General features: G+C 38.3%; 2 protein-coding genes across 2 annotated transcripts in view; one reads left to right on the top strand and one right to left on the bottom strand.

Moving 5' to 3' along the window:
* LOC109096893 (carcinoembryonic antigen-related cell adhesion molecule 5-like) overlaps positions 1-18,275 on the bottom strand; it is a 121,315-nt gene extending 103,040 nt beyond the window's left edge. The window contains exon 1 of the mRNA XM_042715997.1: positions 18,129-18,275. Within this exon, the coding sequence (XP_042571931.1) occupies positions 18,129-18,186 (58 nt within the window). The 5' untranslated portion in view covers positions 18,187-18,275. The remainder of the gene's footprint in view (positions 1-18,128) is intronic.
* On the top strand, positions 1,239-5,117 carry LOC109096892 (SLAM family member 7-like). Its single transcript, XM_042717094.1, has 6 exons — positions 1,239-1,498; positions 1,685-1,990; positions 2,538-2,798; positions 4,033-4,122; positions 4,394-4,434; positions 4,571-5,117. Exons 1-6 carry the CDS (start codon positions 1,432-1,434, stop codon positions 4,574-4,576), a joined length of 771 nt encoding a protein of 256 aa, XP_042573028.1. The 5' UTR covers positions 1,239-1,431; the 3' UTR covers positions 4,577-5,117.
* Positions 18,276-25,291: the final 7,016 nt, after the last annotated feature.

Raw genomic sequence — 25,291 nt, 5'->3', positions numbered from 1 at the left:
TGGTGGAGGAGGAGCCGACAACACCAGGGGGCCGACTGACGGAGACTGAACCGATGGATGAGGAGCCCAAGATGGAGCAGAGCAGCCGCAGAGCCAGGGTGAAGCCGAGGAAGAGGAGTAGAGGAACTGACAGGTCTAGAAGGAGGCGGGAGAGGGAGGTTGGGAGGGAACACAGGAGAGTCAGGGCTGGACGGAACCAGCGGAGAAACAGGAGGGTCAGGGCTGGACGGTACCAGGGGAGAAACAGGAGGGTCAGGGCTGGACAGAACCAGCGGAGAAACAGGAGGGTCAGGAATTTCCTCTCCAAACCAGTCTATAAGGTCCATTAACTCCTCTCTATATTTCCCAGAAACCAAATGCAGCTCACCCTCAGTCGCAGAAGTGTAGACAGCGTTTTCCTCCAAGCCCTCAATCTTCACCAATTGTCCCACGATGCACGGTGTTGCCGGCTCACACACTTGGTCAGTCGGTGATAGGCTCGGGCTCTGTGGCGGGCTCTAGCTCCGTGCAGCGGGATGGTGGCTGGCTGGTCTCTGGTTCAGGAGTGGGGCTGGAGATATCCTCTTCGGCGGAGCAGATGGTAAATGGGGATCCATTTTTCTCCAGCACCCACTCCACGAAAGCGGCGAAATCCTCTCTGGGACCGTTTGCTGGGAGGGCGTGCCTTACACCGCTCACTCAGGCCAGCATAGTAGAAATGCACAGAGCGAGCGGTCAGGGAAGTCCGAAACACACCACATAAAAAAAAACCCCCCTATTATGGTCCTCCAGCGAACGGTCCAGTTGCTCCAGGCACAGGAGTTGGACTGCTGGGATATCCATTCCAAGAGGGAAAAAAAAAAAAAAAAAAAAAAAAAAAACACCGCTAAACTGTTTGGCTTTTTTGGTCCACTATTCTGTTATGGGTGCTGGTGTGTTTATCAAGGCGCACGATGAAGGATATAACAAAAAGAACAAAAAGGTTTTTAATGATCCACGGGAGAGAAAAGGGCACATCCAGTAGTAAATAACATTAACACCCAACAATCAACGTAAACCTCAACAATAGCGGACCAGGAGGAACTAAACAAACAGGGCTTTTAAACACCAGGAAAGTAATCAGAGGAGTGGAAACAGGTGGGGAGTAATCAATTAACAAAACGAGGAATGGAACATAACCAAATAGGGATAACACAAAAGGAACAGAAAGTCCATGACTGTGAAAGGTTGTGGTTGGTAGTCTTCCTGAACACAGACACACACTTGGGTCTGACATCAAGCATTTGCCATGTATGTACAATAAACAGCAGCATTAGCAACCAATAGCATCCAGTGTGGTTTCAGCTTTCAAACTTCCTCTAAATTGTGCTTACATCCAGTCTTAACTGTGTAAAAGACATTCTGAGAAAGACAGAGTAAAAGTGCATTAATGTGTCATCTGTATAACAAAAAATGTCTCTACGATGCTTGATGTTGGTCGTCATCTGCGTTGTGTTCATCACCACAGAAACTGTTTCAGGTAGGCTACATGATGTTTTAAGGTTTTAGTGAAGATTGCACAACATTTGTTTTGTTGACCCTAAAGCAGTTTGATTTTAAATTATATTGAAGTACAACCTAATTATATATCAATTATAAATGACTGTAGTGAATAACAGATACATGCTTGTTTAAGGTTAACTAAGTTTGATATTTTATACATTAGGTGAAGAAGTGAATGTAGTTGGTGAAGTCGGTGGTACAGTGTCTTTTGGTTCAACCAGCATAAATCCTCCTGTCAGCAGCATTATATGGAAACACAGAAAGAGCACTGGACTTGTTGTAAAAGTGATTGAATGGGATCTTGATGATGGTTTTTCCACCCCTAATCTGGGATTCAGAGGCATCACAACTCTTAATGAGAAAACTGGAGAAATCAATATAACTAAATTAAATTTCGAACATAGTGGACCTTACACCATCGACATCAACAGTAAACAGCAGGAACAGAGATTCAACTTGGAAGTGTTGGGTGAGAGGATATTGATTAATATATTCATTAATATTAAACTGTAAAAGCATTATATTTTTATTATGATGTTTTTACAAAACATATACTACAGCTAATTGTCAACTTTATTTAACAATCTTTGTATGTGTGTAAAATACTATTTTCATATTGTTAATATATGTTTTAGTTAATTGTAATAATAATAAAACAACTAATATTATGCTAACAAAAGTTAGCAAGGTATTAATATGTGTTTTCACATGCCTTGGTGTAACATGTAAAAATACTAGGAGATGTGATAATCATTCTGTGCAATTGCGTGTATTGTACTGAGTAATTATGTCACTGTATTGTGGCAGTACTATGGTACTCTGATGGTATCAGATTGTGATACCATGGTACTGTGATATATACCATGGTGCTGAAGTACTCCAAGAATACCATGGTACATGCCCCAAAACATGATAATACTATGATGCTTTCTTGGTGTAAGGTATGATTTGTATCAAAATACTATGATAGTACAGTCTGATATCATCATTGAAGTTTTTCTTTGTTTCTTTCACAGCACGGGTCCCCAAACCTGAGATAAAAATAGAGAAGACTGAAATGAACCCTAATGCTGTGTATTTAATATGCGAGTACAGAGAAACTATCATCTGGAAGAATTCTGCTGGAGAAACACTGAAGGGCTCACCCCACACTCCGAAAGGAGAACTTATCACAGCTGAAAAAAAAGGAAATCCAGATGTCTTCTACACATGCACACTCAAGAATGCAGTGAGTGAGAGCACCAGTGATCCGGTCTATGAGAGAGATCTGTTTGAAGGTAAGATTTAATTCAACAAGTAAAGAGGAACATCTCTGAGATGATTTTTTTTTATGTTTAGGTGGTGCTGTGGTTAGGTGGTTTGCTCTTTTCTCTTCAGAAGTTGTAATTACATTCAACAAGTATTTATATTCATGCTTAGAATATCTGAATGTTACTGCATTAGAATTAAATTAAGGTATTAAAATGTAAATTAAAGTGTAATCTATTAGAAGCACAAACACACTTAACTTTTCAGCCACTTAACATTTTAGAAAAATAAGTTTCTTGGGTGTTCTCGAAATTAAGTTTGAAATTTGAAATTTTAATTGAAATGTTAAAACCCTCAGATGCTCTCTTCCACAAGGGACTTATTTGCATTATTATTATTATTATTATTATTATTATTATTATTATTATTATTATTACTGGAGAGACACTAAAGTTTAAATCAATTTAGAGAGGGAGATTGAGCTCTGCCCTGCAATCACCTGGTATGGTTATTTCTCCTGCATTATGCAGTGGTGGCTCTTTATGGTGATGGTAATCTTGATGGTAGTCTTGCGTGTTTGTACCAGACCTTGACATTGAATATTTGCCATTAACTTACAAAAGATAGCAGCAATAAATGCTGAACACTTAGTGAAAGACCAACTAAATGCCGCATGTTTGTGGTTTCTGTTTCTGAACTTCCTCTGTATTATATATATATATATATATATATATATATATATATATATATATATATATATATTTATATATATATATATGACTATATGAAAGTGTTTTTTAAAGGGATAATTCACCCAAAAATGTAAATTATGTCATTAATAGGGTGGCTTTACTGGACTATATACTATATTGCTTAAAATATCCAGGTTTTGTCTTTGTTTTCTTGTTTTCATACTTGCTGAAGGTAATGAACAAAAAGTAGTTTTATAGCTTCATAAATTTGCGGCTGAACCTCTGATATCACATGCTCTGTTTTACCGATGTCCTTGCTACGTTTCTGGACCTTGCTGTCTATGCAGGGTCAGAGAGCTCTCGGATTTCATCAAAAATATCTTAATTTGTGTTCTGAAGATGAACAAGGATCTTAGAGGTTTGAGCATAAGATCTTAGAGCATAAGACTAATTAATGACAGAATTTTCATTTGTAGGTGAAACATCCCTTTAAAAACCTAGATCTAATCACTTAAATGTGTGCGGTTGTGAAATAGTTTAGTTAGCTTAACTTTTTTTTTTTTTTCATTAGATTTATGGGGATTTCTCATTTGGATTGTCATCGTTTCCATCAGCATGGTTTTTATCATCCTTTTCCTGTTTATACCACCTTGTTGTCACGGTAAGACTACTGTTGTATTTTATCTTTTAAAACATTTAAAATGTATTTCTTCCATCTGTGCTTACTGCTTACCCTTTGGTTAAAACTCAAACATCTGAGTCACATCAGAAGAAAAGGAAAGAGAATTTTGATTATGAAGACCTTTTTTTTTTTAGAATAACACACACTCATGAAATATTTACAATAAAACTTGGAATCTGTATTAATAAAATAAATAGGGTCATAATGATTAAATGTTTACTGTAAATGACTGTCACTGTTGTTCTCAAAGATTATTGTGCTGCTTGCAACGGGAGACACAAGACTTCCAGAGTAAGTTTATTTTCTTAATTCCTTGTGAAAGTATTAATGTATAATATCACAGACAAATCAAATAGATTTCAACTTCAGCTATGTTTTAAAATGTACATTAAATTATTAGCATTTTTCCTGTTTTTCCCTCCCTCAGAAATGACGGTTGATTCTAAATCCCAGCTTTACTGAAGCAACTGGAGCTCTTAACTATCTGTGCCTTCATAACTTTGACTGTTGCTTTTTGACCTCTGTGTCTGCTGGACCATGCTTTTTATTTTCAAAGAGGGACAAGATGAGAATCTCCTCTGCTTAATTTTTCTTTTGGCCAAGACTGGTGTGGAGAGTAGAGAAGTACTGAGAAGAGGAGAGAGACTGAAATACATCTACCATCTGCAGCAAGATCCAACTATTGTGAGCTTTGTGGATTTAAGTTATGTGACTGTGGTTGGTTTTGCTGTGTGCCACTCAAAACTGAAATGTGAGCTAGATAGGAAGATCATAGACAATTATCTTTATGTAGGGAGGTGGGTGGCAGTTTTTTCTGGTTTTGGATTGAGGGTATATTTACAGACAATGATTAATGCTGTGTTTTTTGCAAGCTAATTCTTGTTCAGAACAATCACTTTAGCAAAGTTTGTACTCTTTTCTGGTCATTTTGATGAATAATGATAATTTGTTCAATAAATCTATTGTCATTTAAATAAGTTCACTTAAAAATTATTAACAAGACAAAATCTCTCAAAAAATATAATGTAATTTTATCCATTCTCATTTGCTCCATTAATCTACAACATAAAATAAAATAAAATAACACATAATTAACACGCTGTCGTGATCGTTTCAATGATTGGTCAAAGCTCCAGGTAAACTGTGAAACACAGATGTACAGTAGGAAAGTATGTTTTTGCATCATCTCGTGTTTTAGCGTAAAAATCAAATCAAATGCCCCAGTAATCTACCTCTAAATACACTCAGTGAGTGTGTGTAGTGAATGAACGTAAACTTTATGAATGAAAAGAGCGCAAATCAAACACCACATTGTTGTTGCCACTCTGTGCATCTCTCAGAAATCAGAGCTTGGCAAGAGTAGGTCTAATATTACCTAAAATCATTCACATTCTACTATTTGTGTATATATAAAAGGCAATGATTTAAACCTTATAGGCTACAATATGATACACGAATGAATAAGCACAGCGTGACTGCCAATCAAACAGCCGCGTTGCCATCTCTGCGCGTCTCCGTCTCTCAAAAATCAAACCAGCTCTCTGTCAAGATTAGGCTAATAATCAACTTAAATACAGATACATTTTCTACTTGGCCTACATGTTTGCTTCCTTAACTTTTGCTGGTTTGCGTGGCACATACATAAGACTTGTTTAAATAGTTCTGCATAATGACATGTTAGCCTGGAATTCATTCACTAAATGTTTGTCATGAAATCTTCCTACTTGTATGATAAATTTATTTTTTAGAAATTATTAATTTTATATTTTAGAACACTGAATAGGGCAAATAGTCAAAATATTTTTCCATACTCTGTTCTCTTTTTTTCCCAATAGGTTTTCCAGACCTACAAATAACTTAAGTGAAATACTTTTTAAAACTCCACAGGAACCAGTGAGCCAAAGGAATTTATGTTGTTTTACATAATCCTTTAAAATTACAATGCAGTAACAAGTGTGTGAAGCTAAATGAGTTTATGAATGAAATAAGCGCAAAAAAAAATAGCAGTGTTGCAGTTGCCTTTTTTCATGCATTTCCTGGAAATGACTTAAATCAATTTCCATATTTCCAAATTGTGTAGAAACCCTTACTGTTTTAATTAAGATACTTAAATATCTATTTATTGGATCACCAAAGGTCCCCAAGCTGGGACTCGAACTCATGTTGCTCGAAGCACAACCGCACTACATCTCGAAGCACTGCCTATACGAGGAAATCGGAAGAAGTTTAAATAGGCTAAATGTTATAAACATAAAATATATATATACTGTATATATATATATATATATATATATATATATATATCTATATATATATATATATATATATATATATATTATTTTAGCTAAACACTGCATATTTGTTCAATGATAACTACGAAAAAGATAGGCTGTAAAACCATAAACATAACGGTCTTATCAAATACTGTACGAAGTTATGGTTTAAGCGCCGCCTACTTCTGGTTTTATCGGAATAAAGATACAGATATGAATAATTTTGTGATTGATACAGATACAAATACTGGCTTCGCTGCACACCCCTAGTACTGTCACAACACTTTTCACAAGGCTAGTGTAGTTGTTTTTATTTTATTTTGTTTGTCTGTGGACTGGAACTTACACTTTTGTTTCTTTTACAGAACAGGTCTCTAAACCTGTAATATAAAATATAACTTAATTCCCACCATATTTCTGATATCATTTATCAAACTAATCTGATTAATTTGATTGTTCGTTTTTAATCTAAAACCGCTACTGTGGCTTGCGTGCAGCACATTAGCATTCGTTAGCCAGTTAGCTTGTCATTCGCTTTTCCATTAAGATCGGGGAAGTTGTGGCCTAATGGTTAGATAGTTTGACTCCTAACCCTAAGGTTGTGGGTTTGAGTCTCGGGCCGGCAATACCACAACTGAGGTGGCCTTGAGCAGGGCACCAAACCCCCAACTACTCCCTGGGCGCCGCAGCATAAATGGCTGTCCACTGCTCCGGGTGTGTGTTCATGGTGTGTGTGCGCACTTTGGATGGGTTAAATGCAAAGCATGAATTCTGAGTATGGGTCACCATACTTGGCTGTATGTCCCGTCACTTTAAAAAAAAAAAAAAAATCTAATTGCCTCTATTACTGTTTTCTTTTTTCTCACTCTGTTTCTTTTCTCTCTCACTCCGTTTTTCATAAGTTCATCAAACAACAAAGGTATGTCAGAATCATTCATCAATACAATGAGTAATGGCTTCTTCTCCTGCTATTGTTGTTTGCAACGCTTGCCACATGTACTGTTTATCTCTCTCTGTCGGCGACGAGGGATTCACATGTGATAAATGCAGGGAAATAGGTAGGCTGACAGAGAAGATTTTAAAACTAGAGACACGCATCCAAACTTTAATTGAGGATAGTAAGAATGTGAGTGCTGTAGACGGCTTTGAATGCGACTAGCTCAGGGAGTCCTGTACATTGTTCAGTTCCGGTTACAGAGCCTCTGCAGCAGGGCGACTGGGTAACTGTGAGGCGGCATAGTCGCGGGTCAAAACACCGCTCTTCTGTTTCAATAAAATCATCAAACAGGTTCTCCCCACTCAGTGACACACCCACTGAGAAACCTGATCAAAGTGCTAGTTATTGGCGATTCTATTGTTCGGAACATGAAAGTAGAGACACTAGCCACCATAGTCCAATGTTTACTGGGAGCCAGAGCGCCTGACATCGTGGGAAATTTAAAAGTGCTGGCAAAGGCTAAATGTAAATTCAGTAAGATTGTTATTCACACCGGCGCTAATGATGTTTGACTTCACGATTCGAAAATCACTAAAAATAATGTTAAAGAGGTGTGTAAACTTGCAAGTACGATGTCAGACACTGTAATATGCTCTGGTCCCCTCCCTGCTTACCGTGGTAATGAGATACATAGCAGACTGTCGTCACTCAGTGGGTGGATGTCTAAGTGGTGCCCGCAGAATAACATGTTTCATAGACAATTGGATGAGTTTTTGGGGCAGACCTGACCTGTTGTAAAGAGATGGTCTTTATCCCTCCAGGGGTGGTGCAGCTCTTCTCTCTAGAAATATGGCACATAGTCTTAGAGTTTGTACTTGACTAACTTGGGCCCAGGTCAGGAAGCAGACAGACTGGCTAAACCGACCATCTGCTAGCCACCTCACACCACAGAGATCAGGTAATTCTCAGCACATAGAGACTTTTTCACCTTGATATCACAATACAGAGACTGTCTGTTCCCTGAACTAGAAATTACAAAAAACGTCCAAACCAATTTAAGAGTAACAATTTAATTGATGTTCAACAAATAAAAAATGCATATAATACAGAGAAACAAATTATAAAGCTTGGCTTATTGAATATCAGGTCACTTTCTATGAAAACACTTTTTGTAAATGATATGATCACTGATCATTACCTAGATGTGCTCTGTTTGACAGAAACCTGGCTAAAACCAGATGATTACATTATTTTAAACGAGTCTACCCCCCAAGATTACTGTAGTAAACTTGAGTCACATCAAAAAGGTAAAGGGGAGGTGTTGCTGCAATTTATAGCAATATTTTCAGTATTTCTCTGAGGGCGGGCTTCAAGTATAACTTCTTTGAAGTAATGGTGCTTCATATAACATTATCCACAGTGTGACGAGTCAGCTGCCTCCTCCCTGATTATCATCGGCACCCCGTCCTAAATCGCCGCCCTTCACCAGGCTCCCGACAGTAGTGGGTATGTGAGAGAGGAGGGGCGCTGGATGAGTCAGGGCTGGTGGCGTGTGATGGGGCACACCTGAAGGAAATGGAGCCTCATCACCGCTGCTGTTTAAAAGCCCAACGCGCCTCTCCTCGGGAGCCCGGTCTCTTCCCCGTGCATGCACACTGGTGTCCTCGTGGGTCCAGGAAGGGTGTGTTGAGGGACTCCCGCGCCACCAGAGACATGAGCTGCCGAACCCGCGGTCTGGACAGGGACCGCACCCGTTTACACGGCCGTTGGGCCAGGATGCTGGGCCATCCATCCCCTGCAAGCGCCGCGGCCAACGAGAAGGATCCGGTGGCTAGAAGAAGCTGCTGCCCCTTGCACCCCGGACCGGAGAGGGGAGCCCGTGCGGCCGCCGGACTACAGCCCTTACCTGGACCCTTCCTCCATGAACACTGCCCGACCCACACGAACCCCGCAGCATGACGAGGACACCAGATTCCCTGTTTTGGACACTCTTCCCCTTTTGGACACTTTATTCCCTCTTTTGGTTTATTTTCTGTTAATAAAAGCCTCTCCGAGGCCTGACGCCATGCCCACTGTGTCTGTCCTTTGCTCCTCCTGACATAAGAGAAACAAGTGTTAATGATAAATCACCTGTGATGTTTGTACTGGCTACTGTATACAGGCCACCAGGGCACCATACAGACTTTATTAAAGAATTTGCTGATTTTTCTATCCGAGTTAGTGGTGGCTGCAGATAAACACCTAATTTTTGGTGATTTTAATATCCATGCTGATAATGAAAAATATGTATTGGGATCAGCATTTCTAGACATTCTGAACTCTACTGGGGTTAGACAACACATGTCAGGTCCTACTAATTGTCGAAATCATACTCTAGATTTAATACTGTCACATGGAATTGCTGTAAATAGTGTTGAAATTCTGCAGCAAAGCGATGATATATTAGATGATTATCTAGTCTTGTGTAAACTCCATATAGCTAAAATTGTAAATTTTACTCCTTGTTATAAGTATGGTAGAACCATCACTTCTACGAGAAAAGACTGCTTTGTAAGTAAACTTCCTGATTTATCTAAATTCCTCAGCATACCCAATAGCTCAGAAAATCTTGATGATGTAACAGAAACTATGGACTCTCTCTTTTCTAGCATTTTAGATACGGTTGCTCCTTTACGCTTAAGGAAGATTAAGGAAAACAGTTTGACACCTTGGTATAATGAGCACGCTCACACCCTAAAGAGAGCAGCCTGGAAAATGGAGCGCAGCTAAAGGAAAACAAAATTAGAGGTATTTCGTATTGCATGGCGGGAAAGTAACCTATTATACAGAAAAAGCATGAAAAACTGCTAGGCCTGAAAAAAAATTAAGCATCAACAGGTGCTGATTTTTCACAACAGCAAAACAAAAACTATACAGTGGCTAAATTAACAAAAAAATTAAGCATTAACAGGTGCTGATTTTTCACAACAGCACAGCAGTAATGACTTTACGAACTTCTTTACTTCCAAGATCAATACTATTATGCTGCATTCACACCAAATGCGAATAGAGCGTCAAATTCACGTCTACCACGTCTAGTTTGCCGCTTGAATATTTTGAATGCATTCGCGCATCTAGAGCGAAATATTCGCGCTTAAAAAGCAAGCGTTTGAAGCTAAATTGACGCGCGTCCGAGGCGAAATCCGCTTCTTGTGGGAGGGGCAAGTGCTAGGCGGTTGTCTATTTGCAAGACTGGCTGATGTTGATCGAGCATTCATCGAGAGAGTTACCGCTTTGTATTTGCTCTTGCGAAAAGTAGCTGTATATTAGGGGGAAAAAAGTTGTAAAAAATCGATAACGTGTACGTGACTCAAAAGTGAAATGTGTATTTACAACTTACCAGGTTGCCCAATCTCCTCACCGACACTCTTCCAAGCAAGGTCCTTTTTATTCCTGTCTCTGTAGAAATATGAACTTGTGTAATATTGCTCCAGGTGACTGCTCACTGACAATATCAGTTGTTCCTCCATGTTGAATGAGTGACTCCACGTGGGCAAGCAGGCTCGTGATTGGTTAAAGCGGCGCGAATTGATGCTAAAGTTTAAATTTTTCAACTCGCCAGACGCTCAATTCGCGTCAATTCGCGCGAATGAGGCGATTTCGCGTCTACCGCGCCGCGCTAAACGCCTCATTCGCGCCGTGAGACCTCCAGGCACACGTAAACGCATCTTTACATTGACTTAACATTGAAATCATTCGCACCAGACGCTCTATTCACGTTTGGTGTGAACGCAGCATTAGAGATAAAATTGTAACCATGCAGTGGTCAGCTACAGTATCGCATCAGCTATAGCTATATATATGTAAGCTATAGCTAGCAGCTATAGATCCCCTGAGAACAATTCCACTTATTCTCTACTATAGGAGAGGAACAATTGCATAAACTTATTAAATCATCTAAACCAACAACACGTATGTTAGACCTTATTCCATCTAAGCTCCTATGATATCTGGTGATTACAGATATCATAGATCCTCTTCTGACTATTATTAATTCGTCATTGTCATTAGGATATGTTTCCAAAACCTTCAAACTGGCTGTTATTGAGCCTCTCATTAAAAACCACAACTGGACCCCAAAGATCTAGTTAATTACAGATCGATCTTGAATCTCCCTTTTCTGTCAAAGATACTAGAAAATATAGTATTCTCACAATTATATTCAATTATATTATATCTGTGAGGATTTCCAGTCAGAATTTAGACCATATCATAGTACTGAGACTGTTCTCATTAGAGTTATAAATGACCTGCTCTTATCATCTGATCGTGGTTGTATCTCTCTATTAGTGCTACTGGATCTTTGCGCTGTGTTCGACACTATCAACCACAACATTCTTTTGAATAGACTAGAAAACGTTGTTGGCATCAGTTGAAGGTGCATTAGCATGGATCAAATCTCAACTAAAGGGAATGCTATTTTTGGTAACTTCAGGACCTAAAAATGGTAAAGTGGTCATGTGTCATACCCCACTGTATATTTTGGTGCAAATCCGCATGGCATTTTGAATAATGATCGAAAATATCCGCACTGCTGTTAGTGGAAGACTAGCACAATACCTAATACTTGCAGTTTCTGTTTGCATCTTGGGTTTTGTCTCTATGATGCTTACCGCAGGTTGAGATCTGTGTTGTGTTCATCTCCACAGAAGCAGTTTCAGGTATTATGTTTTTAACGAATTTAACGTTTTATCAAAGTTGACGCAGTTTAGTTATAAATGATATTCTAGTGCAGTATTGTAGCCTAATTTACATGACTGCAGTGTATGGCAGACATTTGTTTATTAAATTTTGACTAACAAAATATTTTTGTTTCTCCCATATTTTATTATTTATTTTTATTAATAAGGTGAAGATGTGAAGAAAGCAGAGGGTGATGAAGTTTCTTTTCGTCCAGACAAAGTTGTTCCTCCTGTCAGCAGCATTATATAGAAACAGAAACAGCAGTGTAGCTGTTGTAAAGGTGATTGAATGGGATGTTGATGATGGCTTTGTCGTCCTGAATCAGAGATTCAAAGACTCTTTATGAGAAAACTGGACAAATCCCTATAACAAATTTAAATGTCAAACAAAGTGGACTTTATACCATTGACATCCACTATAAAGAGCAGGAACAAAAATTCAACTTGGAAGTTTTGGGTGAGTGGATATTGATTATTAAAATACTTTAAAAGCCTACTTGACCTACCTGCAAAGCTACCAGCAAAACAATGCGCAAATGCACCTATAGGGCAAAAGCTGCTTTAAACGCAAAAGGATGGTCACACCAAATGTTGATTTAATTTAGTTAATATAAGTTAATTGATAAAGCGTAGTTTTTCAGGTAGCTTTGCAGGTAGGTTTCTTGAAGCATCTTGAAGACATTGCCACAGTTCTTCTGGATTGAGTCTGTCTCAGTTTGTTCTGTTTCTTCATATCATTCCATACAGAATGATGATGATAATATTTAAAAAGTTACTGGCAAAATTAATGTTTGGAAATGTACATTGATATTTCCTACTGACACACTACGGCAAAAGATAGAAATAACTGATATAAAACCATTTGAAGATAATAGTGGCCTACAGATGCTCTCAAAATTATTCAGTCCCCCAGAGACTGCAGTACTTTACAAATAAAAGTTTTTCTGAAGATCCAGGATTTAATAAATATTTCATCTACAACAGTTTACTGGCATATTAAAAGTGGTAATGTTAATATATAATGCAATGTTTTTGAGTTATAGGATTTTTTAATAACACAGCTATGTCGTAATTGTTCAACCCCTATTCAACGTTACTGTTTTTTTAGTCACTTTTTTATGGTAGGGAACAAAATTGTATTAAAAAAAAACACAATTAAGCTTGGGCTGTTACACATACATACATTTAGCTCATGCATGTGCTGAAGTTGAGTAGAAAATATGGCAAAGTCAACAGAGCTCTCACAAAATCTATAGAGGAAAAACTAGTTTTATTATATTAGAAAGTCTAAGGCTACATTGACATTAAAAGTTCCTAGAGACACAGCTGGGAGCCTAATTCCTCACTTTTTTAAATTTTTATTATACAATTACCAAAAACAAAAAAAGGCCTCTAACACTAGCTTGCTCTATTCTTTTTCTATTCTATATATTATATAATTATATTATTATAATTATTCTTATGTATTATATAATTAAAAAACCCTTGGTACGTGTACTGCATTAAGCTAACTGAGACTTGTTATAGCACTTGCGTATCATTGCTTTATTGTTGATTTTAATTGCTTCTATTGTCCTCATTTGTAAGTCGCTTTAGATATAAGCGTCTGCTAAATGACGTAATGTAATGTACTCCATAATGTCTTATGGAGTGATGTGACCAAACTGGAACTTTTTGGACCTACTGTATGGATCAGCGGTAAATCCTTTTTTTTTTTTTTTTCTGGTAACAGAACAGCTAGTCAGCAAAACTGCCTAATACCCAAAATATAATAATATAATATAATATAATATAATATAATATAATATAATATAATATAATATAATATACTATAATATAATATAATATAATATAATATAATATAATATAATAATATCAAAAACCAGTGTTTGTATAGTAACCATAACTCTATTAACAGTCTTCTATCAGCCAAAGAGCCAAGAAGCCAGAGAAGAGCAGAAGCAGGAGACAAAGTGATGATAAAAAGTAGCAGAGTTTATTGAATAATCTTAATTGCGTATGTTTCAATGCTCAGACTTTGTTGCACAAATCTCTTCACAACAACATCCCATAAACCTTAAATCTCCATAAACATTCCCTCTTAATTCTTATTCATGAAGACTAACAGCCCTTGAAACCACACAGCCATAAGACTAAACAACAATGGAAAAATAATATAAAAAAACAATAATAAAATATAAATGACCAATCAATAAGTGAATCAATGAAATGAGTATATAAATGGCTATGACTATTAAAAATGACTATATGATTAAATGTAGATGTAAATAAATGACTATAAATGGATGAATAAATGAAAGAAAAAGTAAAACAGCACAGAAATGTATGGTAGCTCTCTTGAAACAAAACACAGTTTGCGTTCCTAAGAGTCTTCAGAAGAGACCGTTATTTTTTTTTCTTGATGTTTTTCTTGAAACCCTCCCAAAAAACGTGTGGGGATAGATGCATTATTATTATTATTATTATTAATTTTTTTTTTGAGACTTTTCTGATGATTAAGGGAATTTGGCTGTTGTGTTCCTCATAATTATAAATATGTACTGAGTATTTATGTGCTTTTTAACCTAAATCGTATCATCTGAAAGTAGACTGTAAAACATAAACAACTATTAGCCAATCGTAGCAGCAGGTGTTCACTTCCGAGTCTACAATCCGTCACACAGCATCGCAATTAAATTAGGTTTACAATGCTTTTGGGAAACGCAACCCAGAGCATTCAGATGAGGGGGGTCAAAAAAGGACAGAAAATAACCTATTGCATCTAAATTGGGATGTTTTGTGATGGAAAAATCTTAATATTAATAATATTATAATATTATAAGTGGACCTCAGAGAACAATACAAAAAAAAACAAAAACAAAGGCAGCTCATGACCCCTTTAATGGTATATAATGGTATACTCTTTGTATGGCAGAATTAAAATGATTAAATACTAATATTAAGAATCTGGCACTGATAGGATCTTGTGATTATTCATCAGTGATTTTTATCTCAGTCTGTCCTGTTTCAAACTCCACAGACAAGTGAAAGACAAATGCTGCATCAGGCACACAGTTCTGCTCATGATCTTCTGAAGCCTCACTGGAGCTCTCATAACTTTGTTTCTCTTTGACCTCTCGGTCTGTATCTTGTTATTTAAAACAACAACAACAAAAAAAGGTGATTTATGTATGTTTTGGGAAGTATGAACACTTGGTTTGTCATCTATGAGCTGTTTTCACTGTGTTTGGATCTGTTCTGGTAGGAACTAGAGCTGGAATAATCCTCAGCCTGAACTCTTCTTCATCTGGAAGATATCAAAGACAATATGTTCAAAAAATTTGAACTATTCAGATCTTAAATATTTATCCCCAGAGAATTTAGGTTAATATTTCAATCATTTAAAAACACATTAAGATTTTCATGGTTCTGTGATTAGGCTAATAGTCACATGACATTTATTTTTGTTTCGTTGTAAAATTCTTTATAATGTGCAACTTGGCCAAAAAAAAGAAAAAAAAAAGATTTTGCTATTTCATATTAATATTGTGATTTGCACTGTAACATTTCATCTCATATTGAATCTATATCTGTATATCTAATATAGTATGTTTAAGAATTACGTCATAATTTCATTTTTATTTCAGTTGCGTTGCTCTATTTTAAATTTACATTCAGTTAAAATGATTTATTAGCTTTCCATCAACTCATGAACCCCCGGGTTCGGGAAACCCAGTAAAGTAAAGTTGAAATTGAAATCAGCATGAATCATTTTGACGGATAAACTTATTTTTGGAAGTGTGGGCTCTTAGAAAAGCTGTTGCCTTATGTGAACAGGATGTTAAGATCTGTTTTACTAAAGTCTAATAGACTACAGGAACCTGTGGTAAAAGCCTTTGAATTTCCTTTGCAATTGCAGGTTACTTAAAGCAAATAACCCATCTTTGAGAAGATTCCTCTATAGGTTCATTGCATTAATTTCTAATTGTATTTATATGACCTTATATTATTATACTCCTACTATTACATTGAATAAAAGCATCTGCTAAATGAATAAATGTAATTTTGTGGAGGATTGTGGTGTGGACTTTTAAAGCTCAACAAGAACAGTGTCAGCTTCATAGTTTGTCTCCCTTTTGTTGAAAATACAAACACACATTGCATAATTTAATTTCAGAGGCGATAAGAAGATATCTCTCACCTTGTTTGTGCTTTTTTGAGTTGGCTACAGTTTTGACATGCACAGATGATAAGAATACATATCAGCAGCAGCAGAAGGGCTCCCCCACCTGCTAAAATGCTCACCAATACCCAGAAATCAGGGCTAAAGAGTTTACGAGGACCTGGGTCACCTTCACCTGTAGGACATGTAAGACAAGAGCATCATGAAATCAGTAACAAACAAGTCAATTATTAAAAACAAAACAAAACATCCATTTAAAAAAGAAAATCCTAAAAGCTGCACCGTGCATAAATATATAACACAAGTTAGTACATTGAAGAATGAGAAGCATGTAAAAAAAAAATTACTTACATGACACTGTAATGCTGTCACTTCGCCTGTTGCTGGCAGGATTGCTTACACTGCATGAGTATGTTTTATTCTCCTGAATGTGAGCAGATGTCAAGAGCAGTTCTGGGTTGTTTTTATTCTGGATGATATTGTCTTTATACCAGGATACAGTCAGATCTGTACGGTTTCCAAAGTCACAGAAGAGTGTAGCGTTCTTATCTTTGCAGTTTATCGTCATTGTCAGAGTAGGGTTAGGAGCCTTTTCTGTGACAGAAACGTGGTTACTTTCTACTACTGAAACTAAATATTATTGTGTTATTCTTTGCATTGTGTTGGAAGGGTACAAATACTTGTTTTCTTACCATAAACTTTAATTTCCTCTTCACCACTGGTCTCTGTACCATCACTAGCATAAAATGTGTATCTATATTTGCCGGTGTTCTTCAGACTAACGTTTTGAAATGTTAATGATCCATCCCCTTCCATTGTTAGACCTGGAGTGCTTTTCTTGATCTTCTCATTTTTCCTGTGAATCAAGGCATCACTAGAGAGATGGACCCATCTGATCTCATAAGGTCTGTCATTGTTTTTTGTTTTCAGCTTGATGGTGCAGGACGTTCCCTCTAGTAGATCTCTTCCACATATCTCTGAAACTATAAAAAAAAAAAAAAGATATTAGTATTTAATGAACTCAACAGGGTTCATATGCACTCATATGTGGTTTACAATGAGGAATAAACAATCAATAAAAAGAATGAGTATTTCTCAGGATGGGTTTCTTTTTTAAAGTCAAGTTCTGTTTAGACTTTAACGTTAGACAAAACTATTGAACAGTAAAATATTCTGTTCTGCCATTATAGACTATAATAATTATACAGATAATTTACAGTAACACACACCGACTCCTTTAACAACAGGGGCTGTCATCACACTGTATGGGGTAAGATGTCACAATCAGGGACTAGATGTCCTTTTACAGGCCTTGTATCAGAATTTAAACAGTAAAACTATAATGAAGCACGTGAAATAAATAAATAAATCAAACTTAACGATTGTTATGGCCAATAGGAATTAAACAAATTGTGTAAAATTACAGTACAACATATTTTTCTTGACCTGACATCTATTAAAAACAAAACTGTTCAGAAAATACAGTAGTACAATGTTTAAATTCACCACTGCCTTTAATTTTTTGTTCACCAATTTATCAAACATATGATACTGAAATTTCACAAAAAATACAGTATTTGCATTTAAAATTGTCCAAAAATGACTGTAATGCTGTTTTGCCTTAAAGAGGTATTTTACCTCACCTGCCCCTTAAACCTTATCTTAATGTAAAAATATGTTAGACATTTATTTATATAAATAACACTATATGCATGAGAACAAAAGTTATTTGGTTTATTATTCTTTTATTTTAATCACATTGTAACTTTTTATCTCAAAAACAAAATACTCAGGCCAACAGTAAAACCCCTCAAATTAAGTGAAAATAAGCTGTTTTACTTAAGTTTAAGTTACACAAAATGAAATCATACCATAGAGCGCAGCAAAGCCAGAGAGGAATAGAAATAAAAGACTGTATTGCCAGCTCATTGCTCTTCTGAAAACAGCAAATGTTCCAGAACCTTTTCACCACCAGCTCGACGAGACAGAAATAACTTCCGTTCACAGACAGAAAAGAGAACAGAAAGTTTGCATTTAGGGAGCTGTCGGTTATGCAGAATCATCAAAGGCGTCAGTGGATACGCAAAAAAAAAAAAAAAAAAAAAAAAGCTGCAAACTCTTACTCATGCAGTGAAACTCATAACAACTGACACTGTTTTATGCCACACATCAGTTTTGCACGCAGTGATTAGAGCCCTCAGTTGAAACTGTAATAATATGATATTGGCGAATTAGATTTAGCAACTCTCCAGTGTGTGTGTTTGTGTTTGCGCTCTGGAGAGCATTGAACATTCCTAGTTCGTGTTTTTGTAGCATTGAGCAATGTAGCCAATCACAGACATATCTGTTGTTTCTCAAACACCTCTGATTGCGATCCTCTCATTGTAAAAAACAGTGTATACACGATTTCAGCTTTGCAAAATCGCGATGAACTGAGTGACAGATTTTTATTGATTAAGGAACGCTATAGGCCTAACTGTTTCATGTTCTAAAAATGGGTTGCAGGCTTGCAGCTTGCAGGAGGAAACGTTAGTGGTCGTGTGTCAAACTGCACTGTATATTTTGGTGCAAATTCATGCGTCATTTTACATTTTTGCATGATGGAAAATTACAAAATACAGTATTTTGTGTTTATTTCATTCACTGTAAATAATAATAATAATAATAGATTTGAAGTTTTAAATAAAAAAGAAAATCAGCATAATTTATTTGCATATGTTTTAAAAGAAAATAGGTTTTTTTTTTTTTTTGTCTTTCTATATCAAAATGTAAAGTTCCATACATTGTGTGATTGGCCACTGAATTCCATTCAAACCGAACAGAGCGCCCCCTGGGGGGAAATATCCGCACTGCTCTTAGTGGAAGACCAGCACAACGACTCATTTTTGCGGTTTCTGATTTTTGCGTCTGAATATAAAAGTGCATTAACGTGTCGTTTGGGTAACAAAAATGTCTCCACGATGCTTGACGTTGGTCGCAGTCTGGGTTGTGTTCATCTCCACAGAAGCTGTTTCAGTTACATTATGTTTTAATTAACATTCGAAGATGGCGCAAGAGTTTAGTTATAAACGATATTCTAGTAGCATAATTTATATAACATGCAGTGCACGGCAGACATTTGCATATTGGATGCTGACTAACATACTCTCCCATATTTTATTAATAAGGCGAAGATGTGAAGAAAGCAGAGGGCGACGAAGTTGTTTCTTTTCGTCCAGCCAGAATAGTTCTCCTGTCAGCAGCATCATATGGAAACACAGAAACAGTGGGGACCTGTTGTAAAGGTGATTGAATGCTGATGATGGTGTTCCATCTCGAATCAGAGATTCAAAGACATATCACAACTCTTGATGAGGAAAACTGGAGAAATCACTATAACTAATTTAACTTTTGAACATAGTGGACTTTTTACCATTGACGTCAACAGTAAAGAGCAGGAACAAAGATTCAGCTTAACTGTTATGGGTGAGTGCATAATATGATTAATATGTTCTTAAAAATAATACTGTTAAAACGCTATTGTCACGATTCACAGGAGTGAGGAACGAGGAGGCAAAGGAGAATTACTATATCACAGTCTTTAATCAGTCATAGGAATCACAACAACAAAATCACACAGAGTGTAGAGATAGATGACATTTAACAGCAGATGCTAGAGACAAGGAAATACAGGGCTTAAATAGAAAAACTAAACGAGATAATTAATAACACACCGCTGGAACTTGATGTAATAATGAAACAATGAGGACAGGAACAGAAGGACCAAAGAAGGGCAAGACAGGCACATGAGGAGCAAAACACACAGAACATAGTCGTGATGGCTTTATTATTAATAATATTATGCATCTTTTTAGTCATACATAAAAAAGTGCCATGATACAATAATGGTATTGCAATAGGCCTACACACCTAAAGATACACTTTAGGGAAATGTGCTTTTTTATTACTTATGATTGCAGAGGGAAAAATGTTTTTATGAACATTTATGGGTGAGCAGCACATCTTGAATAATAATAATGAAAGAGTCTGTTTTGTTTTAAAACTTGTATGAGGTGGTGAGGAGGGCCTTTTACCCCACACTACTGACATAAATACTTTAGCTGAAGTTATATTGTACAGTATGTTTTGCAACTTAATTCTGGTTCAAAACAATCACTTCAGCAATGTTTGTAAACTTTTCTGTTTATTTTGATAAATATTCTTTTCAATAAATATATTGTCATTCAAATTAATTAAAAAAATATAATTAACAAGACATGCCTCAAAATGTATAGTAATTCATATACAAGTAACATATAATTTTACCTATTCTCATTTACTACTTTCATGCTTTATTTATTAGGAGAAGAAGTGGAAAATGTATTTGGTGAAGTCGGTGCTACAGTGTCTTTTCGTCCAGCCAGAATAGATCCTTCTGTCAGCAGCATTATATGGAAACACAGAAACAGTGGACCTGTTGTAAAAGCGATTAAATGGGATGTTGATGATGGTGTTTTCATCCCAAATCAGAGATTCAAAGACATCACAACTCTTGATGAGAAAACTGGAAAAATCACTATAACTAATTTAACTGTTGAACATAGTGGACTTTATACACCATCGACATCAACCATAAAGAGCAGGAACAAAGATTCAACTTGAAGTGTTGGGTGAGAGGATATGATTATTACATTCATTAATATTAATACTGTAAAAACATTGTATTACTATTATGGTTGTTTTGCTTTACCTCACATACAACAATGGTATCAGATTGTAATACCATGTTTCTTTCATATTTACCTGATTATCCAAAGTACCTCCAAGAAAATGCCAAAGTACTGCCATGGTACATGTCCAAAAAACACTACTATGATGGCACTTTTTTTTTTTTAAGTATTTGGCTTTGTTTTAAAGCACCATAGTATTACAAAACATACATATGTGTGTATCATTGTACTATGGTATTGTCAAATACTGAACAATTTTCGAGGCTAATGTCGGTCGGCGAGTTGCTTCATTTTGTTTTGTGTTTGCATTCTCTTTGGACTTGAAAATGCATAAATTGTTTTCATTTGTTTCTCTGGCATCACAGAGCCAGTCCCCCAAAACCTGAGATATAAAATAGAGAGAACTAAATGATAATGCCCTGATGTTGTGTTTGCTTATCTAAGATTGGGAGCGTGTGAATAAAGTGGAACGATCATCTTTTTTTTGGAAGAATTCTGGTAGGGCTGAACAAATACTGAAGGGCTCACAGCTGAGAAATCCAATCTGGCTTCAAAAACTTAATTCTAACACACATGCACACTAGTTAATCATCTTGCTGGGAGAACAGCGCACACTCGAAAGTCCAGAGACCAATGATCCGGTCTGTGAGAAGAGATCTGTTTAAAGGCTAGACAGCCTTTACTATAATTAGGATCAACATTATTCATTAGAGAGGAAAAACTTTAGCAAGAAACAGTAAATCGTCTAAATGGATGTGATTATTATCACCCTTTTTCCTGATTTATAATTCCTCTTCATAAGATATTATTTTTTGTTTAATCTTTTAAAACATCAGCCCTTTGAAATGTTTTCATAATATTCTGTGTCATTGCTTTTTAAAACCCAAAACAAACATTTATGAAATAACATGAATGTCTTGAATATATGAATGATATAAACGTGAATACATATGCAAATATTTTGTTTTCAAGGAGGAACAGTATAAGAATCTCTCGTCAATGGCAACCAGAGGCTTGTTGTTTTTTACTCCCGAATATATTAAAAAATTTTAAACAAACAACCTGTTTTCTGCTCACATTTGACTTTTGACCAAGAGTAGCGTTGGGTGAAAGCGAGAGGGAGAAATGGTGTCTGCCAAATGCATCTGCAACCTGATCGGAGACTTTTCTCCGACCTGCCTGGAGCGGCGGGTGACTCTCGGTCAATGCCTTACTGAACCCCTGCGACTGGCATCGCCTCACTCACAGAGCAATGCGTCAAAGGGGCGGCTTTTTTCGGCCAGGTCCTCAGTCACTAATACATCTGCCCCTGCTGGGCTTCATTACTGTTAAGACTAGTTATGCTTTTGACACGAGGGTGATTTTATGGACAATGAGCTGGCTCCCGATTAGGTTCCATCACTGCCGAGAGTCTCTCACTGTCCACTCCACCCTCAGAATCATGATGGGATTCTTTTTCATCATTCTGGACTTAGCCGCACTCCCAGTGGTTTAATTCCTACCTTTTTGTTTTATCTCTGATAGATCTCCTTCCTTGTTCTGTGTTACAGGAGGATCTTGGAGGGGCTTACCATGACTGAGAGTTTCAGTAAGGTCCCGACTTCATCCTTCCTCCACTGTGCGATAGATCTGTTTGTTGCTACTGGGGTTCCTCTTTCCGGGCCTGAGAGGGCGGCCAAGGCTCAATGATTCTCAGGTACTTGGCCCCTACCCACTCCGGCTGGGGCGGGGCTTCTCTTCTTGTAACACTTCATAGATTATCTACACATGACGTCATCTAGGATGTCATGTTCTTCAGAATCTTACGCATGGCTTTTCTTATCACGTGGATTGGGAGTGGACGATACGCTCAACACCCCACGGGGCATGACACTTTTGGACTTTCGGAACTCCCCGGCGGTCTTCCAGTCCTCGTCAAATGATGTGCTTAGAGAAGGTCGACCGGATTGTATTTGTTTATTCGACGACATCCTTATCTTTTCTCCAGCCAGCGTGACCATGTCCAACACTTCAGGCGAGTGCTCCAGCGCTTGCTTGTAGATCGTTATTTGCCAAGGTGGAGAAGTTGCCGAGTTTCACGCACGGTCGGTTCCGTTCCTGGGATTTCAAAATTCTTTTCACCCGAAGGAACCGAACTGTGATCCCCGCCGGTAAAAGCAGTTGCTGATTGGCTAGCCCCAGCTAGTCGTAGAGCGGTCCAGCGATTTCTGGGGTTGCCAATTTTTCCAGGCTGTTCATTCGGAATTTCAGCCAGTTCGCCTTCCTCTGACGGATTCACCTCACTCGAAGACTTTTTCCTGTTGGTCGCCGCAGGCTGAGGGCTGCATGTTTAAATTTAAGAGTCGCTTTGTTTCGCTCCCATTCTTGCTACCCCGATCACACACTCCCGTCAGTTCGTTGGGGAGGTGGATGCTCAGAGTAGGAGGCGGGGGCGATTTTGTCTTCAGAGGTCACCGTCGATACAGAGTATCCCTGCGCCTTTTTTTCTCATCCGTTTTTTTTTAAGAGGGGGGAGGAACCCCCTCTGAACGGAATTACGACATCGGGAATAGGATTATGGCTGTTAAGTTGGCACTGGGAGGAGTGGCGCCCTGTGGTTGAGGGCGCGGAGGTCCCTTTTATAGTTTGACCGACCGCGCCAGCACTTATGTGTGTGTCTGTGTATACGTTAATATATCCTCAAATTAGGAATGAAATTAGATATTAAAGTTATTTTAGGAATAGATTAATTATCAAATGGAAAGTATTCATGAATTTATTTATTCATTTATTTATTTAGAAAACCCGGCCTAACCTATAAATCGCAACCCTTCGTTCCCCCCTTCACTTAATGACAAGGCATTTAATATTTAGTAGAGAGCAGGGATTTCAGTTGTCAATGATTTTTACATTGATAATGTTTTTCCCTGCTTCCTCTTCAGGAACGAGATGCTGCATCGTAAACGCTTCAGGGAACGCCTCCAGCGTGAACCGATCTGAATCATGTGTGTAATCAGTCCAATGGATGGGCGAGACGTCTTAGGCGGGTGACGTCAGAGTCTAGGAAGCTTAAAAGCACGTGCGGCCAAGCCGGCATTAGCCTTCTGTCTTCAGCAAGTGCTCTGTGTGTGTCTGTCGCATTATTCATTTTGTCAGTCTTATTTAGTGTTGTTTGTCATCCAAAAATGTCAAAAGCACCCTTTAAGTCTAAGCATCATTTGGGCGAGGGCAAGCAGTGTTCCAAACTGTGTGTTCCTCCCTGCCCGCGCTACATTTCGGGTGGGGATACACACAGTTTGTACATTGTTTGTCTTGGAGCGGAGCATGCAGAGTCGGCTTGCCCTTAATGTACTCCGCTCCAGGAGGGCTCTCTTCACAGAGGGAGCATTCGCTAGCGTTCCCCGCTGCCTTGGTCCCGCTTCCGCCGAGACAGAGCGGCGATCATGCTCGTGGGGTTCACAGCTGGATCTGGCAGAGGGAATGGAGAAGGGCGAGTCCCTATCTTCTTCCTCACCTGCCAGATCCAGTTTCCGTTCTCAGGTATCGGAAGCACGCTCCGGCACTAATTCCCCCCTGGGAGCGGGCTCAACGCTTCACTTGTCTTCCTCCGAGGAGGTTGACGTGGTGGGTGTCGATAAGGACTTGCCCCCTCAATCGCCCCAGTATGAGGAGCTGTTGGAGGTGGTTACTCGCGCCGTGGCCAAGTTAAACGTTGATTGGCCTGCAGAGAAAAAGGCTGAACCGCAGAAAAGCAAGTTAGATGAGCGCTTTCTGTGAACTAAGCCCCCACCTCCACGCCGGAGCCTGCCGTTTTTCCCCGATTTACACACCGAGGTAGCGGGGATGAGTGAGCGCGGTTATAATGCGATGCCACGTGTGGAGCAGACACTCGCGAGCTATCTGTCTCCCGGCGCGGCATCGTCCTTAAAGGCTCCGGCACTGCCCTCCAAGCTGCTGCGAACAACCTCAGCGCTGGTGGGCAAAAGGTACTCGGCAGCGGGTCAGGCTGGTGCATGTCTGCACACCATGGCGGTGTTACAGGTGTACCAAGCCAACCTGCTGAAGGAGCAAGAGCACGTGAGATCTGAGGACTGATTTGTCTCTCCATGCTACCAAGGAGACCACCCGTGCCATTGGGCGATCTATGGCAGCCATGGTGGCGGCGGAGAGACATTTGTGGCTGACCCTGTCTGATATGAGAGATAAAGACAGGGTCTGCCTCATGGACGCCCCGCTTGTGTCCTCGGGCCTGTTCGGCGACGCAGTTAATGACGTCGTTGACAGGTACCAGGAGGCTCGCAAGCAAGCAGCGGCATTCCAGCGGTTCCTCCACGTCGCTCGCTAAT

This window comes from Cyprinus carpio, chromosome B1 (genome assembly GCF_018340385.1).
Source record: "Cyprinus carpio isolate SPL01 chromosome B1, ASM1834038v1, whole genome shotgun sequence".
Classification (NCBI taxonomy): Eukaryota; Metazoa; Chordata; class Actinopteri; order Cypriniformes; family Cyprinidae; genus Cyprinus; species Cyprinus carpio.
The sequence above is the reverse complement of the archived record's forward strand: the minus strand, read 5'-3'. Positions and strand labels throughout refer to the sequence as shown.